General features: G+C 36.0%; 2 protein-coding genes across 10 annotated transcripts in view; one reads left to right on the top strand and one right to left on the bottom strand.

Annotated features, from left to right (window-relative positions):
- Nucleotides 1–2,202, bottom strand: part of TMEM143 (transmembrane protein 143) — a 24,808-nt gene extending 22,606 nt beyond the window's left edge. The window contains exons 1-2 of one of the 5 annotated variants that reach the window (XM_039335081.1): nt 2,070–2,179; nt 1,376–1,571 (exon numbers count right to left, since the gene is read on the bottom strand). In XM_039335081.1, the coding sequence (XP_039191015.1) occupies nt 1,376–1,570 (195 nt within the window). In that variant the 5' untranslated portion in view covers nt 1,571; nt 2,070–2,179. Of the gene's footprint in view, nt 1–1,375; nt 2,041–2,069 lie in introns of those variants that run through there. The other 4 variants (XM_039335080.1, XM_039335079.1, XM_039335084.1 and 1 more) reach the window with 4 other exon arrangements.
- Nucleotides 1–14,195, top strand: part of SYNGR4 (synaptogyrin 4) — a 15,945-nt gene extending 1,750 nt beyond the window's left edge. The window contains exons 1-5 of one of the 5 annotated variants that reach the window (XM_039335089.1): nt 2,355–2,820; nt 4,159–4,303; nt 5,486–5,723; nt 7,846–7,982; nt 13,671–14,195. In XM_039335089.1, the coding sequence (XP_039191023.1) occupies nt 4,208–4,303; nt 5,486–5,723; nt 7,846–7,982; nt 13,671–13,889 (690 nt within the window). In that variant the 5' untranslated portion in view covers nt 2,355–2,820; nt 4,159–4,207 and the 3' untranslated portion in view covers nt 13,890–14,195. Of the gene's footprint in view, nt 1–2,354; nt 2,900–4,131; nt 4,304–5,485; nt 5,724–7,845; nt 7,983–13,670 lie in introns of those variants that run through there. The other 4 variants (XM_039335085.1, XM_039335087.1, XM_039335086.1 and 1 more) reach the window with 4 other exon arrangements.

Genomic DNA, 14,195 nt, shown 5'->3' with positions numbered 1-14,195 from the left:
CAATTCATACTTTTATGTTTCTCCATTTTTTTTATCCATGACTATAGTAAAAATGGCCAATTTGGCAGTAAAGAACTTCTGGACAAGAAAAAAAAATCCTTATTTCTATAAGTTTCATACATCATTATTAAAATAGGTAAATATAGTAGGATCAGTATCCTTAATTTGTCCTATATATATATATAAAATAAGCATTATAACTGAGCACTAATCCAGGTCTACAGTGCAAAAGGCTTACACTCTGTGTAATCTCCCTCTGCCTAGTAGTAAAGATATTTCAGAAGAATTCACTTCATGTTCTCCAGATCACTGTTGTCCTAGGTACTCCAGATCTTAGAGGTCAACTTTTTATAATCTGTGCTCAGTATCTGGACTGCTTCTGTCTAGTAAAGGCTATTCTACCTTTCTAGAGTGAGTCTCTCTATTACAAGCCTTCCCATGTTAAATGAGCAAAATATACAGTATTTTCCGATTTAATGATAAAAGATCCTAAACATCAAATGATCAAAGCAAACACAAAAGGCTTCCAGGGCAACATTATGATGTTGCTGTTCATCAACCATCAAGGCATTTAGATAACTATCAATTGTAACCAGAATTCCTCTTTCATTCCCTTTTATATCTTTTCTCCTTCCTACAAAAGCTTGTAATTTGTCACCCTTTCATTTTTTTCATGCCATGCCACTCATCATACATAGGATAACTGCCTTCTCCTCCTCTCCATATGCTATACTTTTCCTCCATTTGTTTTACTTTTGTTTAGCAAAATTTAAATCACTGTTTCCTCTACTCTTCAATTTCCACACAAACAGCACTTTGTTTCAAGAAGCGTTTTCATTTCTTCAGAATGTTCTCTTCCAAAGGTTCATCCCATTTGGCCCATCTCACCACTTCAGAAACTTCACCCCATCAGGAAAGATTTTTAAGATTGGCTTAATTTAAACTCTACATGTTCATGAAACAGACCCTACTTAACAGGCAAGGGACCTGCCTTGAGAACTCTGGGATGAAGAAAAATTAGGTTCTGCAATCAAGATTGCAGATAATTTGCGAAAAGAAAACACTTGGTATACTAAAGCAAGCACTGACTGGGCCAAAAGAAACTAAATTTTGGAATCTGAACAGATCATGCACATCAAGTAAACCAATATACAATATATTACCGTACAACATTTCACACTATTGCTGTTTGTGTTGACTATGAGAAGGGATGACACGTTTTGCTTGCTTGTATGATTTCACCAAGTGCTATCCGCACGTTCTAAAATTTGCTTATGCTGTTTTGAGGCATGAAATATTTTGAAAGCTGAGAGGGGTGATTGTGAATGTTGCTTTTGTGCAATGCATTCAAGGGATGTCAGAAGCCTATTTTTACCTTTACCAGGGCTTCAACCAGTTGATTCTTGGAAAACGGGATGTATTTCTCCTGATAATCCACTGCCCAGTTCTGTGGTTCTGTTGGCTTCCACATCTTCCGATATTTCACCATTGTGGCAGCAAGGGAGGCCTTGCCACGCAAAGACAATCCTATAATCTTGGTGCCCAGGGCTAACCGGGTTATGCTCAGCATTCTGGGAGACTCCAAACCTTAACAGTTAAAAAATGGCAGCACAGTCATATCTATCTTCCTTGGCTAAGTTTCCTCAAACTGACATTGTTTTGCAACCACATTGCTTGAAGAGCTGCAGCAGGCATCTTTTGAAGCAGCAAATGTAGAAAACTTTGAGAAATCAAGTAGAGCAAATCAATCTTTTTTATAAGCTGCTGGTAAAGAGTGCTCAGTTAACATGGAGGTACCATGCACAAATGACAAGGTACTTTCCCCACTACCACCACCCGCAATCGCATGTGAAAGCTCACAACCAGGACAGAACAACAGAGGTTAAAAAGTCACAGGTAAAATCATCAGGCTATCCGAACTGTTGAAATTAAAGGCCCCGACCAACTTACAACCCAAGCAGGTTATTTTTGTCTCCCTCTTCACACAAACAAAAAAACCCTTTCAACTACAGATCCAATTCAGACACCCCCCCCCCCCAAAGTCCACTATTGGAGCAACGAGCTCTGACCTTTAAATAGAAGCCTGACATTGAATTTGGTGGCACATGCGCACAATGTTTCTTTTTCTCTTCCGCCCTCAATTCTAATCTTTCAGCAGCTATTCCCGGGGAACTTCACGTTACGTCGTGCGCTTGCGCAGTGGTTTAGGTCGATTTTGTCGCGAGCTAAACTGGGCCCATAAATCAGAGATAAAAATTTTTAAAAAGCTACCCGTAAAGGATAAAACTTATTTGCCCATCAATTCTGTTCTGATTCAGCAAAATACCATTTAGGGTCAGAATGGAGCCATTCTGTATCATTCGCTTTTTACTCAATGAGAACTACTGAAAACATTTCGATTTAAGAGAAGCTGAGTTTGTTGTTCTATACCATTTTTCTTTCCTGTCTCTATGGCCAAACCACGGGGCGCTTGCAACAATCAAAAGAATTCCATAGTATCGGAAATTCTTTCCAATCCGTTTATGCACATGCGCAGTATAGCTTAATTCGTCCTTGTTTGGACCGGCAAAAGATGACTGCAGTTCCTCCGCCGGGCACGCGGGATTCTATAGAATCCTCGCCGGCGTCATTCTAACTCCCGCCCCTAACAGTCGTTTCCAACTGCCCTGTTGAACGCTCCAGCGTTCGAAAAGAGGCACTGGCAGCTTTCCCGACCATTCAGGTTTCGAGTTCTCTCAAGCGCTTCCCCCCCTCCCTCCATGGGCACGTGACGAGATAGAAAAGGCGGGAAAAACTTCATTCCCTCATTTTCCCCAAGGGGTAAGTGAGGAAAGAGGGCGCTTCCGAGATGTTCTAGGATGATCAGGAAAATGTAAAGCGCTGAGTCCTTCATTTCTGAGTAGGCTTTATCGTGCAGTCCCTTACAATGTTTAATTTGAGCTTCTAAGTTTTCTCCCATCTGCCATTTTCAGGATGTATTGTCCCTGTTCATGTGTAGAGAGTAGAGATTGTGAGAATTGAAGCAACTTCAGGCTGAGGAAAGGAGACTAAATTAAAAAATAAGGGACACAGTTTGGGTTCTTTGTTACAATACTTTCTCCAAGGCAAAGAATATATGTAGCCATAGTTGAATATTGAGGATAACAAAACAGTATAATTACCATGAGGGAGCAACTTATTTTAATATATTTAATTGCATTTTAAATGGATCCTTATTTAGAAATCAGAGGCTACACAGTTTTCCTTTTCCCTTATTTTATTCTAACAGCACAGAAACAATGCCTAGATTAAAATTGCCCAGCAAATTTGAGCAGAGATTCAGTCCAGATCCTCTGTGCTAACACTCTTGCCATTGTTTTTCAATGGTTCTCAGGTAGGAAAAGAAATCAAAGGAATAGGTTTAGGGCTGCATTTACACATGGAATTTAAAATAATAGATCAATTTGTAAATATGTACAACCAAATAGGTAAGTTTATTTCTTTGAAGGGAGTAACGCAAGAAATTTGAATAGTAAAACTTTTTTACACATAATTTTTTAGACAAAACTAATCAGATTTGCAATATTTACCATGAAATTAGATTCTGAGAACAAAATGAAAAGGCATACTAGGTAAATAACACCTTTTGAGCAGTATTTGATTGCGCTCCGTCATTGGGGTGCCAACTGATATTAGCCCTCTTTTCCACTAAGAAATTTAAATATGAGCTGAAAAATGATATTTAACTATGTACTCAAAAATGCATGAACTCATATAATTGATGTTCCGGAGCATATCTTGGAGTGATGGTAACAAACATGTAGCTGTCTAAATAAAATTATATTTTGAAACTTGTATATCAGAAGTATGGCTATCACTCACTAAATGCTGCTAGTTCATTTTGTTGTACAACTAAAGGAACATTTTAATTAAAAGTTATCTTAAAAGATAATGGAAAATTCTATATATTGCTTCAAATGTTTCATAATCACAATTTTGTTGGCCACCTTTCACATGCCTAGTTGGTTAGATTAAAGTCAGGCTGTGCTAAGGCAGAAATAGAACTCCGAAAAAACTACTCTATTTTTTTAAAATGTTAGGTGTTGATAGATACAATCGTAGCAATATTTGTATTATCTTCTTAAAATCCAGATAATGTTTGTCAGCTTCAATTCACAGCAACTTTCCAGATTCAACTTTGTTCTAATGATAAAAAGTCAACTACAGGATGAGAAAAATGACTTCAGTCTTGCGGGACCTTTCAGACCATGACATGGTGCACTTCTTCATACAACCTCAGATTGTTGCTAGAACACTAGCAGGGGTGAGACAAAATAACTACTTAATCATGGCTTCTATATTTGGGATCACATATAGTTTTTGAAGCAGTTTTAACTTCAGAATTCTTTCATAGTGCTCTAATAATTAGGAACCAAAAAGAGGCTATGACAACACACATTATTAGGATAGGTTGTACTATATCAGAATAATCATAATATTTTTATTCTCAAATATAATCCAGTCCTTTGCTTTATAAACAAGTAGATAACCTGTGACCCATTGGGTTATTTCAGAGATATTTCCTTACTAAAACAAGAAACAGAATGGCCATGGGTAGGCAAAAAAGAAGTGAGAGTGGGAGCAGCTTCTGACTTCCTGCCAGCTTTTTCATTGATTTTCCTTCTAGAAAGCTGAACTGCCTGCCTTCTAGTTTTCCTAGCATTTGGGTCCACATCCCAAATTCTGTTATCTGAATAATAATACATATGTCTTATACTTTTCACTTAGTGTAATCATTTTGTATACAAATGTGACTACCTCACTTGCGTACTACAGTACTTGTAAAATAAGGTTTGTTATTTTGGTTTTTTAAATTACGATCAAGCTGTTAAGTTCAAAGCCACAAATGATGATTTGAATAAGATTAATGTCTGATGAAAATCTTAAATATAGGGAACATTTAAAGCGCAAGTTGCTGATAAATTCCTATCAAATCTATTGAGATCTTCAAGGCTTAGCCTTGGCATATATACCAAAGGCATGTAAGCTGCATGCATTCTCAGACATGAGTATGGTTCAGCATGGGTTCAATTCTCCAATTTCCTGAGTTATTCACAAGCTTTTTATTGAACTGCTTGTCTTGAGGAAGAGATGAGATAATTATGTGCCTTCCTGTCCATAGAAAATTCAGGTGAATAGCACCTTGGTGGACTACTTGGAAAATTATTTTCCACCATTGTTTTTCTTGTTTTAGCTGTGCTATAGACTGTATATCCTTTGGGGCAGAGGTAACGCTCTGACTCCCATAGATAAATTTCCCTGCTCCTTATGTTGGCTGTAGAAGAAGTGAATGATCAGGTTGATTTTTCTCTCTGTCTCAGTGCAGATTCAAAAGAATGATGTTTAGATCAGTTACAAGAGTTAATTGCAAAAAACGTATTTCATGTAGTGCACATAGTATTCAAACATTTGTATTTAATATGTCCATTTCTTTCTCTTGCCTCAGGTGTTCTCTCTGGTAATATTTGCCTCCTTGGTGACTGAAGGATATCAAAACTTGACAACCTCTTCCCAGCTACATTGTATTTTTAATGATAATGGGGCAGTCTGCTGCTTTGGCATCACAGTTGGTGTACTTTCTTTTCTCCAGTGTCTCCTCTTTTTAGGCTGTGATGTCTATGATACTTGCATTACTAATCACAAGTTCAAGTATGCTATCCTTGTACTGGATGTTACTTTCTCTAGTGAGTAACTTTTTTGTTATTTTGAAAATAATCATAGGGTTAAATTTCAATATTTAACAATAATTAGCAGATAGCTGATGCCTGAGAACCCCAATATCCTAAATATTTATACATCTATCAAAATTGTTCTCATATTTTCTCACTCCTATACTATCCCTCCAGATAGCAAGCCATTACAATCGTGATGTCTCCCAACCACCTCTCCCCATTGAAATCACAAGTTCTATCAACTTGAAAATATCAACCTTATTTTACAATCCAACTGCTGTTAGATTTGATCTACGTTTGACCATGTTGTGATTATACTATTACTGATCTTCCATATGAATCTATCCAGTTATTAAAATTTGTTTCAGAGGCCCTTCTTTGGGTTCCTTTATTATTTGTATTGACAATAAGCAGTGATGAAAATGGGCACATTTCTAGGCTTTGTACCTTGTTTCCAGGGAGAACAAGTTCTCTTCCATGTGGATCTTCTATTAAAATAAAATAAAAAAATTGGGGCCCACTGTAATTATTTTATTGCTGTTTATTGCCTTTATTTATTGTTTTTAATGTCTGATAATTATAGATTTCTTTGAGAAGCTAAAAGCTTTTCCTTAATGAGGCAACAGTACAGAGTCAATAACTGAAAATAAGAGATAGAAACTCTGTTTTCCTGTGCCCACTTTGCAGTTTTAGGGCATTTTATTTTTTTATCTTGTTTTCTGCGTTTTTAGCTATTTCAAATTGCTTTCTTTTTCTCCCCCAAAATGTATGACCTTACGATAGTTTATTTATTGATCTGACTGATGGTGTACAGTTTCCTATTAATATTTACAAAGGATTAACTACATTATTTAGATTATAAGACCTAGCTCTCTAGAGAAGGCTCTAGTGTTGGGAAAGGTGGAAGGAAAGAGAAGAAGAGGATGACCAGCAGCAAGCTGGATGGACTCAATCATCAGTGGGTGCACTGATGAAACACTTTAAAGACCATATTAGGGACTGATCACTATGGACATTTTTTTAAATATGGTTGCTAAGAGTCAACAACTTGATCATCATATAGTTACTCATTACTTAATGACCAGTTGCTTAACATTTGAAGTTATGAGGGACTTCAAAACTACTTTTGATCCATCCTTGAATTTCTGACTGCCACACCCCCTCCTTGTGTCACATTAAAGATGCTTGGCAACCAGCTAAGAATTAGACCAGTTACAGCATTCCACCAACACAAGTGCAATTTGCAATGTTTTTTTGCCGTTTTCTAGCAGAAAACGGCAAAAAAGTGCCCATTAGATATGCTTGATTCACTTAATGATTATGTGGGGGGGGGGTTTAACAATCACTTGATTTGTTTAACAGCCACAGTGACTCACTTAACAACCATTGTAAAACTAGTTGTGAAATTGAGTCAGGTCACATGGTAATTCTCTTAACTGCAACAACTTATGACTAGAATTCTGGGCTCAATTGTGGTTGTAAGTTGAGGACTACCCGTAATCACTTTTTAAATATTTATACAATATATCTTTATTACACAATCTTTTATACTATTCTGGGGCTGGATAGTGAAGAGTAATACACTTATTAAATCTGTACCACTAAGTGATATATTATCTTCATTTTTAGAACAGAAAATGTTTCAAAAATAGATTATAGATTCAGATCCTGATTCGATTCCTTAATAGGAGGATGAGTTTACAGTAGTACTTTATATATCATCTTTATGAATAGATCCAAACTTTTCATAAAATATTTTCATATTTTAAGAATATAGTTCATATCATATCTAAATCATATCTAAATCTTATTTAAATAACTTTGGAATAATTTATTCCAAAATTATTTTAATATGTGCTGGTTTGAAACTGAAACAAAGCTATTGTTGCACAAGTCCAAATCTTAAAAGTTAAAGAATCCTCAAATATCTTACAGTACCAACATAAAAAAATCTATTATCCAATAATTTTTAAGTACTGGTGGTCTAGAAGTGTCCTTATACAGGGTTTGACAAAGGAATTTAAAAAATTAAAATACTGTTCTTTTTTCAGATACAGCAGTGGGTCTCACAGGGCTTATGCTAACATACAATTTATTTGTTTGTGTCTCATTCTTAGTCATCTTCTTTCCTCAGTGACATGGACATGCCTGTGGTTTATTGGATTCTGTATCCTAGCCAATCAGTGGAATCGGTCAACTCACTCCTACCTGCTGGGAACTAGTGCTGCACGGGCTAGCATTGCCTTTGCCTTCCTTTCTGTTCCATGCTGGGTGAGTCAGTCAAGTACATCCATTATTATTTCAGAATGAGTCTGCCATGGAAGCAGAGTACATCCCTGCAGAGTATCATTAGCCACAAAGATAATTTCACCTTATTAAAGCCAAATGAACTGCCTTAAGGAAGCATATATCATTAAATCAGATGATAAACAGCATAACGGATGGTGTTTACTTTTCAGTGAAATTATTTTTTTAATTGTAAATGTTTGGTTCAGCATGCAAAATATATGTATTTGATCATTTCTTAAATGTACTGCTACAATGTAGGTATTTCAAAAGAATGTATCAGACTGAGCTAAATTAAACTAACACTCCTATGTAACATTCAGATTTGAAGTGGTTGCCAAATAGACAATCATATTATAAATCTAATTATCTTATGATTCCGCAGATACCACTGAACTACAATTTTCTAGCAGCCTTCACTAGAATGGCTGATTACCAATAGAGAAGGGAGATGGGAGTTGTAGTTAAGTGACATTTAGAACACCACAGGTTCTGTACCTCTGCACTATTCTCAGATTTTGTCAGAAGCTTACACAAGATGCCTCATGTTTGTGTATTGAAATAATATACATTTTCTGTTTCTATTTGATTTCTGCAGTTTCTGTATCTTCCATTGTTTGTTGGCTTTCCTTGTAATTTTCTGTACTATCATACTTAGAGGTCCTTGGTGATCTCTGAGCTTGGTTATTTTCTTGCAGATGTTTCATTACCAAACTAGGGAACGTTGTCAGTGCTGATGATGAGTAAAAACAAACTCAGAAAGTACCAGGGACCCCACAATTCAACCCTGAGCTACAATATTCTCTTTTATTGGAATCATACCTGAGTCACCCATTTCCTGCAAAGATTGCTTCCAGGGCATAAATAATTTTGCATTACCATGAAATGGGCCCCTAATTCCTTTAGACTGGTAATTAAAGTTGATGGTTCATTTTGAAGACATCAAACCGACCTACACTATAAGCTAATTTTCTGGGATGTTAGTATTTTAAGTATAGAAATACAACAAAGAGGAAAATATGCCTACCTTCTGTTTCAAAACTTTAAAGTTACAAATCTGGTTTCTTTAATTTCTGGGAATGAGAAAACTAGCCCAGGAATGAGTTCTGAAGTAGGTTTATTCCTTCATTTGTTATGGAACTGGGTGACTCACATTTCCCATAAAAAATATAGAATAAATCAGGAGGAGTCTGCATGCACAAGCAATGGTAGTACTCATTTATTTACAAACTTGGCACAGAAGAAAGTCAAGCAATTCAGAACTCAGGCTAGTCCATGAATGATGTTCTTTAACTCAGGAAGACTGAACAGTTAACATACATTTTACATCCAGCAGGGACCATATTGATAACAACTTACTTGACCTCCTGCCAAGCTTAGAGCATTTTAATTCCTGCTGCTTACTCTGCTAGTTTACTAAGTACATTTTGCAGAAAGTACACCTTTGATCAAGTGTTAATTTAAAGACTGCAGAGAAATTGCAGATTTTTTGTTAGTTTCTCTCAGTTATGAAGAGAGATGATCACAATTAACAGGAAATTAATGAATTGAGACTGAACTTTGTAGAAGCAATTTGAATCTTTCTTCTGCAAGTTGTGTTTTTCTGAGTGCTTTATAATTTTATCACCAATTTAACCAGATGGATTGTTATGCTTTCATAGTTTCCTGGATTCCTTAGAGCCCTTTTAAAAGCTTGGTGGTAATAAACTGCTTTCCAAAAGTTGAGTATAGGGGTAGTTAACAGTGTCAAGATTGTAAAAAATATACCCGTGTCTAAAAAAGTTACCCAAAAAGAAGATGACCCTGAATTGTAAGGTACTTCAAGGAAGAGTACACCGAAATAAACAAGTACAGGAAAAACCCTATCATATATAACACAGAATTAATACAAATTTAATTAATGGCTGCTGATTATTGTTTTTTTCTGTTCAATCATGTCTGATGCTCAGAGACTACCTGGACAAGTCCCTGCAGCTTTCTTGATGCACTTTTTTTTTTTTTTTTCAAAAGTGGCTTGCCACTGCTCCCTAGGGCTGAGAGAAAGTGACTGATCACCCAGTTGGCTTTGTGCCTAAGCCAGATTAGAACTCAACAGTTTTCCAGTTTCTAGCCTGATGCCTTAACCACTACACCAAACTGGCTCTTGATTTTAAATTAATTGCCTGTAAAATAAGATACCCAATTTATTTTTAAAATATCAATCATCTGCATCTATTTATCACATTCTACTCCATCTTAAGAGAAATGATAAAAAAGAAGCAACCCTTCCCACCTCATGCTAGAATGAAAATGGGGAAAGGCTAAGGAATAGACGTATGGGGAATGCAAGGAAAGAAAAAGGGGGAAATAAAACTGGAGATGAAGTGACGGAAAGAGATAATTGAAAAAGAAAGGAAAGTTCAAGATTTAGTTATTACTAAAAGTAGGCAAATAATTTCCTCTATTAATTTTTAGGAATATTAATTATTTAAGAATATTTCAAATAATCAGTCACCTGTGCCTTTCAGTAACAATGGTATGAGTCATTGCAGCTTCTGCTCATTTGTTTAATAGCAATATGGAAAAACCCCTTCCGATTTCCAGATAATTATTTGGAGAAAAGTATAGTTTTATTGGGTAAATACAATTAATTCTTTTTCCCAATACCACTACCTCAACTAAAAATCCATTAAATCTGTTTAGTTGAATTTATGCATGAATAAGGCCACTTTTCTTAGCAAACCAACTAGGAGTCCCTAGAGCTTAGCATTTTTCTTGGTAACCTAAATTTTCTTCCCAGACCTTACAATTACATTCTCCCACCTTATCCTGAATTCTTAAGCACTATCTTGCAGCCTTTTAAGACAAAGAATGATACAGTAGTCTCTACTCTACTATGTATCCCAAACATGGATTATTAAAAGCCTCTTTCTTTGATAATACATTGACAGATCTACCATTCAGCGCAATGTAATATTATTTTAAAAATATTGCACTGCCTACAGAATGTATGGATTTCTCACAGATATGGGAAGAAAATTATTTTTTCAAGATGCAGTTCTTGGGACAACATTAAACATACAAACAGTTATTATCACTTTAAGCAAACAAAATCTAACATATGATAGATCAAGCATTTGTAGGTCTATATTTGGGTGTGGTGCTTCTTGTCTATTGTACATACACTCTGAATGTCAAACTGTATAGATTGTGTGTCAATGGCCAGAACGTATTCAGGCCACTTCACTGGTTCATTCTACCTTCTACTGTGAGAGGGATCTTGGAGTCCTAGTGGACAATCACTTAAATATGAGCCAGTAGTGTGCTGCAGCTGCCCCAAAAAAGCCAAAACAGTTCTAGGCTGCATTAACAGAGGGATAGAATCAAGATTATGTGAAATGTTAATAACACTTTATAATGTCTGGTAAGGCCACACTTGGAATACTGCATCCAGTTTTGGTCACCACGATGTTAAAAAAGATGTTGAGGCTCTAGAAAAAGTGCAGAGAAGAACAACAAAAATGATTAGGAACTGGAGGCTAAAACATATAAAGACTGATTGCTGGACTTGGGTATGTCTAGTTAATGAAGAGAAGGACAAGGGGTGACATGATAGCAGGGTTCCAGTATCTCAGGGTTTGCCACAAATTAGAGGGAGCCAAGCTATTCTCCAAAGCGCCTGAAGGTAGGACAAGAAGCAACGGATGGAAACTAATCAAGGAAAGAAGCAGCCTAGAACTAAGGAGAAATTTTCTGATAGAACAATTAATGTGGAACAATTTGCCTCCAGAAGTTGTGAATGCTCCAACACTGGAAGTTTTTAAGAAGAGATTGGACAACCATTTGTCTGAAATAGTACAGGATTTCCTGCCTGAGCAGAGGTTGGACTAGAAGATCTCCAAGGTCCCTTCCAACTGTTATTCTATAATTCTCAGAGTCATCACAACTCAGAAACAGAATCATTGCCCAGAGAAGTTACATAATCACTTAGATGGTGCATTTCTGTAGCTCTCTTAAAGGTAAGCCTTTTCAGGAGTCTTTTTCATCACATTTGGGTCATTGAGATTCTTTTCCCCAAAGCTTGCTAATTTCATGACAAGAATCTCAGTATAAATTAGTTGAAATTGAAAAAATATATTAATACCTATTTTTTAATATTTAATTCAGGGCAAACCCTGTTTCAGCCCAGACATCTGATCAAGTCCACTTAAATAGTAAGAGGAAACATATTCCCAGTTCCTAATGTACTAAGTCACTTTTTGGTTGGACTGAGCAAGGGCCTATTTTGAACATCAGCAGAATATGTGCAAAATTTAAGAACCAGTCCAGAATGGTGTATGTTCTACCTATATAATAAAAAGGAATATCCACCAAGTGTTCATTTGGGAATTCAATGATTTCTCATAGTAGTTGTTAATGTGAATGTTTCTTTAGTAAGCAACTAGGCTAACAGGTCTTATCTCTGTATCCAAAGTAAGGAAAATGAAATGTTTTATCACTGTATGGCCTCAGGAATACATATTTTTCTCTTGAGGACTCCAATTAGTTTACAAGATATAGTTGTAAAGAGCATTTGTAATTTTAGTGGTTCCAAATAATTAATGGCCAAGGAAAATTTTATCTTAGATCTATCCATAACAAGACTGTGCTTCCTATCTATTACAAAGGACCTTCTTGGGCTGTAGTTTTTCATTGAAATCCAGCATGACTGTGACCATATATGTGACTCTTGAGAATATAATCATATCGTCATTGATATTTTGATATGTAGACTTCATAAACAGAGCATATGTATTAGAGACTTTTATCATATAATGTGGGGGGGGGGGAAGGCTTGGACTCAATCCAGACTAAAATCAAAGATGTTCTTGCTTTCCTCTCAAAGGATCAGGTCCTCCAATCTAAAGTGTTAGATAGATGCTATTGCATTTTCCCCTCTAATCCTCTGCTAGCCCAGCTGCCTAATCTTAAAGCTAATATTTTTTTAGACACAGTACCGTTGTAAAAATCCCAATTGTTGATGGAAATTTGCCCTGGAATTTACAAAAATTTACAAATATTCAATCAATATTTTGATACTATTTAAAATTCTATGGCTTCACTTTACTTACCGGTACATTTTCTCTGAACGTTTACTGAAATGTACATTTTAGTTCAGGAAGTACACATATTTAGTAGGGGGAAACAATTGCCTGTATTTGATATTTATAGTATCTTAAAACCATATTTGGATATTTGTGGCTTGTAGATATTTATATTTGTAGTTTTATCCACATATTGTCCTGCGTTGCAAGTGGGAAGAATAGTTAATTTGTAGATATTCTGTTCACTGCAGAAAACATACATATCACGTTAAGGACTCAATACTTGTTTTCTGTTTTCTCCTAAAAATCCTATTCTGAAAAGTTTTCTCTTTTTCAATTCATCATTTGAAGATGATTAAACTCAGTATATTTCACTTATTTCTGTTGGAAACAAAGTGCTTGTTGCAAAATAGCTGAAAAAATATTACATCAAGCTAAATACGTCATCATTTCATAAACCTTCTTTACAAACATTATTTTAGAAAGGCTAATATTTTATGCATTATACCATATTTAGTAATATTATCCTACATCACCCAGGACAAGATCAAATTTCTTATCATAATAGAAGACTACAGATACCTGACTTGACACCGCTTCTCTTCCATAGGGATACCTAGCCTATCTGGCTGTGAAAAACCTGTGGGCTGAGCCACCTGTGCCGTATAAGCGGACGCTGGATGAAGGATCTGTTGCTCTAACCACCCTTTCTACATCCACCACCACCTCTCTTCCTAATAATATGGGGTTCCCTGAAAATGTGGGTGCAGCTTCCTATCCATCCACACCTGTACCCAATCGACTAACCTTAATGAATACCGATAACTAGGCAGTTATTTGTCCCTGTAGTAAATAAACATTTTACTAAAAAAAAACAAACCCAAAAAGTCTTAAGTTGATTTTACTGAAGCAAAGCAAAAATAAAGATGGATGGGCAAGCAATTTGTAAGCACAATATAACAAGTGGTCATTGTGTGTTAATAATAATAATACAGAAAAGCCTCATAAAGCCTGAATGTTTATCTAGATCAGGGGTAGGCAACCTTGGCTTTTATGACCCGTGGACTTCAACTCCCAGAATTCCTAAGCCAGCATGGCTCAGCATGGAAACCTCCATTTCTTCTCAGTATGGCTG

The sequence above is a fragment of the Crotalus tigris genome, unplaced genomic scaffold (assembly GCF_016545835.1).
Source record: "Crotalus tigris isolate CLP2741 ecotype Arizona unplaced genomic scaffold, ASM1654583v1 scf7180000017639.5415321, whole genome shotgun sequence".
NCBI lineage: Eukaryota > Metazoa > Chordata > Lepidosauria > Squamata > Viperidae > Crotalus > Crotalus tigris.
The sequence above is the reverse complement of the archived record's forward strand: the minus strand, read 5'-3'. Positions and strand labels throughout refer to the sequence as shown.